The 7,565-nt window shown below is 46.9% G+C and overlaps 1 protein-coding gene across 1 annotated transcript; it reads right to left on the bottom strand.

Annotated features, from left to right (window-relative positions):
* Nucleotides 1-259: 259 nt before the first annotated feature.
* On the bottom strand, nucleotides 260-7,565 carry LOC132571590 (gastrula zinc finger protein XlCGF57.1-like). The gene is given in 4 exon segments (XM_060238389.1): nucleotides 260-872; nucleotides 957-2,055; nucleotides 6,075-6,167; nucleotides 7,421-7,565. Coding segments are annotated over 4 exon segments (1,839 nt in total). The 5' UTR covers nucleotides 7,455-7,565.

Here is a 7,565-nt window from a genome sequence, read left to right as displayed (position 1 = left end):
CAAGCCTTTGTATGGTTTCTCCCCTGTGTGCATTCTTCAGTGACAAGTGAGACTGGTACTTACAGTGAAGCTTTTCCCACACTCTAAGCATTTGTATGGTTTCTCCCCTGTGTGAATTCTTTGATGGGAGGTAAGGCTATCTTTTCTTGCAAAACTTTCCTCACATTCTTGGCATTTATAGGGTTTCTCCCCTGTGTGAATTCCTTGATGGCAAGTAAGAGTATTTATGTAATAAAAACTTTTCCTACACTCCAGGCATTTATATGGTTTCTCTCCAGTGAACACAAAGCTGCAATCTCCCACTGAAGCTTTTCCCACACTCCAGGCATTTATATGGTTTCTACCCAGTATGAATGTTTTGATGAACACAAAGCTGTGATCTCTGACTGAAGCTTTTCCCACACTCATGACATTTGTATGGTTTCTCCCCTGTGTGAATTCTTCGATGGCGAGTGAGACTGCTATTTACAGTGAAGCTTTTCCCACATTCCAAGCATTTGTATGGTTTCTCCCCTGTGTGATTTTTTTGATGAGAGATGAGGAGACCTCTTTGTCCAAAACATTTCCCACACTGCCGGCATTCATATGGTTTCTCCCCTGTGTGAATTCTTTGATGGGAAATAAGGCTTGTTCTGTGCCTGAAACTTTTTCTACACTCCAGGCAAGTATATGGTTTCTCCCCAGTGTGAATTTTTTGATGCTCACGAAGGCCTGATTTCTGACTGAAGCTTTCCGCACACTCCAAACATTTGTATGGCTTCTCCCCCGTGTGAATTCTCCGATGGCAGATGAGGCCATTTTTTCTTCCAAAACTTTCCCCACACTCCAAACATTTGTATGGTTTCTCCCCTGTGTGAATTCTCCTATGGGAGATGAGGCCATCTTTTATTCCAAAACTTTTCCCACACTCTTGGCATTCATACGGTTTCTTCCCTGTGTGAATTATTTGATGGGAGGTAAGAGCAGTTCTGTAACGAAAGCTTCTCCCACATTCCAGGCATTTATATGGTTTCTCCCCAGTGTGAATTCTTCGATGGGCAATGAGGCTATCTTTTCTTCCAAAACTTTTCCCACACTCTAGGCATTTACATGGTTTCTCTCCAGTGTGAATTGTTTGATGAACGCTAAGTTGTGATCTCTGACTGAAGCTTCTCCCACACTCAAGACATTTGTATGGTTCCTCCCCTGTGTGAATTCTTCGATGGCAAGCAAGATTGGTACTTACAGTGAAGCTTTTCCCACACTCCAAGCATTTGTATGGTTTCTCCCCTGTGTGAATTCTTCGATGGGCGATGAGGCCATCTCTATGCCTGAAACTTTTCCCACACTGCTGGCATTCATATGGTTTCTCCCCTGTGTGAATTCTTTGATGGGAAGTAAGGTGTGCTCTATGCCTGAAACTTTTCCCACACTCCAGGCAAGTATATGGTTTCTCCCCAGTGTGAATTTTTTTATGCTCACGAAGGCCTGATCTCTGACTGAAGCTTTTCCCACACTCCAAACATTTGTATGGTTTCTCCCCCGTGTGAATTCTCCGATGGAAGATGAGGCAATCTTTTCTTCCAAAACTTTTCCCACACTCCAAACATTTGTATGGTTTCTCCCCTGTGTGAACTCTCCTATGGGAGATGAGGACATCTTTTCTTCCAAAACTTTTCCCACACTCCAGGCATTTATATGGTTTTTCCCCAGTGTTATTTCTTTGGTGGGAAGTACGGCATGCTCTCTGCCTGACACTTTTCCCACGCTCCAGGCATTTATATATTTTTTTTACATTACACATGCTTTCTTGGAGACCAATAACTGATATTTCAGTGACATTTTCACTGCTTGCTGTGCACTCCTTTCTGTTGTCTCTTTGGCATGTGTTTTGCTGAAGAGAGCCCTCCCCCTGTAAAAGACCAGAATTATTCCTCCCCTTGGCTAGGTGTTTTCCTTCCTCCTGCCGTAGCGCATCCAAAGATTCAATCTTCTCTTTCACATTGGAATACGTATCCTCTTTTTCCATCCATCGGTGGTCTTCTGCTTCATTCGCTGACTTCCACACTTCTCCTGCTGAAAGAAAGGAACACCTGGTGTGATTATAAGACACTTTCCACAAATACTGAATTTTTAGTTCACAGCACCTAGAGACTAACAAGATCCTCTGGGTATAAGCTTTTTAGATTTAATGCTCTCTTTGTCGTATTTGATTGAGAATGGAGATCTCTCAGTCTTTATCTCTCAGTCAGAGGGTAGGGGGATGCTGCCAAAAAAAGCACTCAGGAGGCAGAGATGCCATGTACATTGTAATCAGCTTGGGGCAGAATATTAGTATCTGTGAGATAAGAAACCTTTGTCCCTGTTCAGCCCTGGGGGGAGGGGCCCATTGTTCCGAATTTGTGAATACACATAAAAAGTTTAGCAATCATGCACTTTAACTTCTCCTTGAAGCTTCTCTGCTTAAGGACTGCCCCCCATACCTCCATTGGTTCTTTTGTGTAGAGATTGACTCGCTTACCTGACAGAGTGGAAGGCCATTGTTGCTATTTGCTAGGATGTGGCACCTCGGAAGTAACAAGTAAACGCAACTGAAACGGTACAGCTGGTGTTGTTAGGCAGTGTTCCCTGTAAGCTGCAGAGTGCTGTGAGCCAGCCTCCCCGCTAGCTTGCAAATTAGTTCCCTTACTAAGTAACTAGGGTTTATTTTTACTTTACTTACTTACAAGATTAATCCCCTAACCCTGTTAACCCCCAGAATGCAGCCCTTTAAACTATACTGAAGAATGTTTTAAGCATGAATGAAAACAGGATGGAGAGAAATTTCGTTACTGGAAACGTTCTAATTTCTCTTCTTTTCTGTGTTTTCCAGAAATTGTAAACCCTGTTAAATTTTATGCCATTTTATCACATGCAGTTTAATTCTCTTTACATGCTACAGGTGATCCACAACTAGCCAATTCCTAATCTTATTTCCACAAACATCTGAGGGAAGATTTAGTTCACTTACAAAATACGCGCTCCACAGAGGGAATTCACTTCCCAAAAACAGGATCAGACTGACTGAGGTTGCACTTTGTAACTGAGAATTCTCTTCCAAGATGCACACATGAAAATGCTTTGCACCAAGAACAGCTTCCTAAGCATTTAATAAAGCATTAGGCTTCCTCATGAGAAGACCTTCCAGCCCTGCTCCACCGCCCTTAAACTAGAGTATGCACACACAAAATTGATATTTTGGGATTTGGATATAATGGACCTGAAAAACACTGGTATTTCTCAATATTCCCAAATCCCAATATTGGTATAGTATTGGGATTCAGAAAATAATTGAGATTGCCAAATTTATTTGGCTCCATTATACCTTATTAGGGTTGCCAATCCCCAGGTGGGGGCAGGGGATCTCCCGCTTTGGAGACCCCACCCCCCGCTTCAGGGTCTTTAGAAAGCAGGGGGAGGGGAGGGAAATGTTTGCTGGGAACTCTATTATTCCCTATGGAGAATGAATCCCATAGAAAATCATGGAGAATTAATCTGCGGGTATCTGGGGCTCTGGGGGGCTGTTTTTTGGGGTAGAGGCACCAAATTTTCAATATAGCATCTAGTGTCTCTCCCCAAAATACCCCCCAAGTTTCAAAAAGATTGGACCAGGGGGTCCAATTCTATGAGCCCAAAAAGAAGGTGCCCCTATCCTTCATTATTTCCTATGGAAGGAAGGAATTGAAAAGGTGTGCCGTCCCTTTAAATGTGATGGCCAAAACTCCCTTTGGAGTTCAATTATGCTTGTCACAGCCTTGATCTTGGCTCCACCCCTAATGTCTCCTGGCTCCACCCCAAAGTCTCCTGGCTCCACCCGTAATGTCTCCTTGCTCCACCCCCAAAGTCTCCTGGCTCCATCCCCAAAGTCCCCAGATATTTCTTGGATTGGACTTGGCAACCCTATACCCTATGGGACTGGCTAAACTGGAAAGTTTAAACGGGAGGAAGATATTAAATACCTCTGTTTTGTCCCCCCCCCCCCTTTGGAGTGGGTGTGGATTTAAATGGAGCACTGAAATGACTTCTTCCCATTTAAACCGAACAGCTGAGAGGCAGACCCTTTGTGCTGGTTGGTTTAAATAAGACGAGGTCTTGTGTTTTGCTCCCCCTACCTCAGAGTGGGGAGAGAAACCAGAGTGCTGAAATGGCTTCCTTCCTGCCACACCGTAGGGTTTAAGAAGATGAAGAAGAAGATATTGGATTTATATCCCACCCTCCACTCCGAAGAGTCTCAGAGCGGCTCACAATCTCCTTTCCCTTCCTCCCCCACAACGAACACCCTGTGAGGTGGGTGGGGCTGGAGAGGGCTCTCCCAGCAGCTGCCCTTTCAAGGACAACCTCTGCCAGAGCTATGGCTGACCCAAGGCCATTCCAGCAGGTGCAAGTGGAGGAGTGGGGAATCAAACCCGGTTCTCCCCGATAAGAGTCCGCACACTTAACCACGACACCACTACACCAAACTGGCTCTCTTAAATGGGAAGAAGCCATTAAAACCCTCCATTTTGCTCCCCCCCCATGTACTCCCATTTAAACAAAATACCCGAAAGGCGGAAACTCCATGCCGATTGGTTGAAACGGGAGGAAGCCATTAGACCCCTCTGTTTTGTTCCCACCTAACTTGGAGTGGGGAAAGCAAAACACTGCAGTTGCGAGGAAAGAAAAGAAGACCTATAATCGCTGTTTCCGTGTTCCTTCCCCCCCACCCCTGAGCATGGGGATCTACTGTCTAGGCGAGGGTTGCCAAGTCCAATTAAAGAATATCTGGGGACTTTGGGGGTGGAGCCAGGAGACAGTGGGGGCGGAGCCAGGAGCAAGGTTGTGACAAGCATCATTGAACTCCAAGAGAGTTCTGGCCATAACATTTAAAGGGACAGCACACTTTTTTAAATGTCTTCCTTCCCTAGGAAATAATGAAAGATAGGGGCACCTTCTTTTGGGGCTCATAGAATTGGACCCCCTGGTCCAATCGTTTTGAAACTTGGGGGGTACTTTGGGGGGAGGCACTAGATACTATATTGAAAATTTGGTGCCTCTACCTCAAAAAACAGCTCCCCCAGAGCCCCCGAAACCTCCAGATCAATTCCCCATTATACCCTATAAGAATCGATCTCCACTTAGGGAATAATGAAGACGTTTCCCTCTCCTCCCCCCTCCCCCCATTTCTGGCAAATCTGATGCAGGGGATTGGCCTCTCTACTCACGAGTTGCTGCCAGCTTCTTCACAGCAACACAGACACACCATCCCAAGTTGACGCCTTTCAATCAAGCCTCCGGAGGTGCAAAGGAATATGGTCCTTTGGGGGCAGGGCTCCCCCCCCCCACTGGCCAGCTGACTGGGGGCGGGAAAAAGCCTGGGAAAATGGAAGAACTCTGGCTGCTGTGATCGGGGCTGGGTGGGAAGGGAAGGGCAAGGAGAAGCTGCTGCAATCGGGATGGGTGGGAAGGGCCACCATTCCCCCCCCCCCGCTTTCCGGATTTTTGGCGAGCGGGGGAGGAGGCTCCAAATCAGGGCCTCCCTTGCTAAGACCCCGCCTCCTGCCCATTTCCTGGGGTACGTAAACAGCTTCCTGGTGGGCAGATCCAGACAACATGCCATCAGCTATTAACTGGAAGAGCCAAATCCTGACTAGGGTTTAAACATAACCTGGGGAAAAGCCAGGACTTCCTCGGGAAAACGCTGGACTTCCGGAGTGGACAAAACTGGGCTAGACTTGGCATAAGGGCACAAGAGTAGGGAGAACTGTGTCTTCTCCTAGGTTGAAGAGCTACAAGCGTCTACAATCCATCCAAGCTCTTTCCTTGGAGGTTCTTCAACAGAGGCTAGATGGCCATCTGACAGCGATGAAGATCCTGTGAATGTAGGGGGAGGCGTTTGTGGGTTTCCTGCGTTGTGCAGGGGGTTGGACTAGATGACCCTGGAGGTCCCTTCCAGTTCTATGATTCTAAGCTCTTTTCAGGGCAGACTGTGGGGTTAAATAAGGCCACAGGAATTCACCAGCCTGCGGAAGGAAGCGCAGGCAGCACACAGTCCCAAGACAGACCTCTTCAGCCCCTACCTGCTGATCCCTTCTCTTCATCGCAGCCCAGGAAAAACAGCCCTTCCTCTTCTTCCAGCCGGGATATGAGGTCAGGTTTGGAGATGAGAGGCCCTGTTGATAAGGAGAGGAAAATCACAAAATTAGACCTCTTCTGTGCGCCCATGCATCCAGCCATTCCAGACTAGCAGAAAATGGCACGATTCCAGGAACACCTTAAAGTGCAGACAAAACAATAGGGAAAACTGTGCCCCCAGCCCCCCCCCCCCCCACTGTTTCTTTGGGATTTGAAGCCATGTTGGATCAGGCCAATACCCCATCCAGTCCAACACTCTGAGTCACATAAGAACATAAGAGAAGCCATGTTGGATCAGGCCAGTGGCCCATCCAATCCAACACTCTGAGTTACATAAGAACATAAGAGAAGCCATGTTGGATCAGGCCAGCGGCCCATCCAGTCCAACACTCTGAGTCACATAAGAACATAAGAGAAGCCATGTTGGATCAGGCCAGTGGCCCATCCAGTCCAACACTCTGAGTCACATAAGAACATAAGAGAAGCCATGTTGGATCAGGCCAGTGGCCCATCCAATCCAACACTCTGAGTTACATAAGAACATAAGAGAAGCCATGTTGGATCAGGCCAGCGGCCCATCCAGTCCAACACTCTGAGTCACATAAGAACATAAGAGAAGCCATGTTAGATCAGGCCAGTGGCCCATGCAGTCCAACACTCTGTGTCACATAAGAAAATAAGAGAAGCCATGTTGGACCTGGCCAGTGGCCCATCCAGTCCAATACTCTGAGTCACATAAGAACATAAGAGAAACCATGTTGGATCAGGCCAATGGCCCATCCAATCCAAAACTCTTTCACATAAGAGAAGCCATGTTGGATCAGGCTAATGGCCCATCCAGTCCAACACTCTGTGTCACACAGTGGCCAATATATGTTTCTGTGTGTGTATTTATAAATACTCACACACACACATACATATACACCCCCCCACACACACACGCACACACACACATATATATATATATACTGTTGCTAATAGCCACTGATGGACCTGTGCTCCATATTTTTATCTAAACCCCTCTTGAAGGTGGCTATACTTGTGGTCGCCACCACCTCCTGTGGCAGTGAATTCCATATGTTAATCACCCTTTGGGTGAAGAAGTACTTCCTTTTATCCGTTTTATTTATTCCATGACTCTCAAGCTTACTAAGAAGCCTTTGATGACGAACTTTATCAAAAGCTTTCTGGAAGTCAAGGTAAACAACTTCTATTGGGTCCCCTTTGACCACCTCCTTCCTCCTGAAGGGCTGCCTTCCTTCCACAGCAGGAAGGAAGAAAGGATCCTCACCCAGAGAGGCCACGTTCCCAAAATTCTCCAGCATGACTTCCTTGTAGAGAGCTCTCTGGGCTGGGCGCAGCAGGGCCCACTCCCCCGGGGTGAAACGCACAGCCACCTCCTCAAAGGACACCCCCGCCTGCAAGAAGAAGCAGAA

Source organism: Heteronotia binoei, chromosome 5 (genome assembly GCF_032191835.1).
Source record: "Heteronotia binoei isolate CCM8104 ecotype False Entrance Well chromosome 5, APGP_CSIRO_Hbin_v1, whole genome shotgun sequence".
NCBI lineage: Eukaryota > Metazoa > Chordata > Lepidosauria > Squamata > Gekkonidae > Heteronotia > Heteronotia binoei.
The sequence above is the reverse complement of the archived record's forward strand: the minus strand, read 5'-3'. Positions and strand labels throughout refer to the sequence as shown.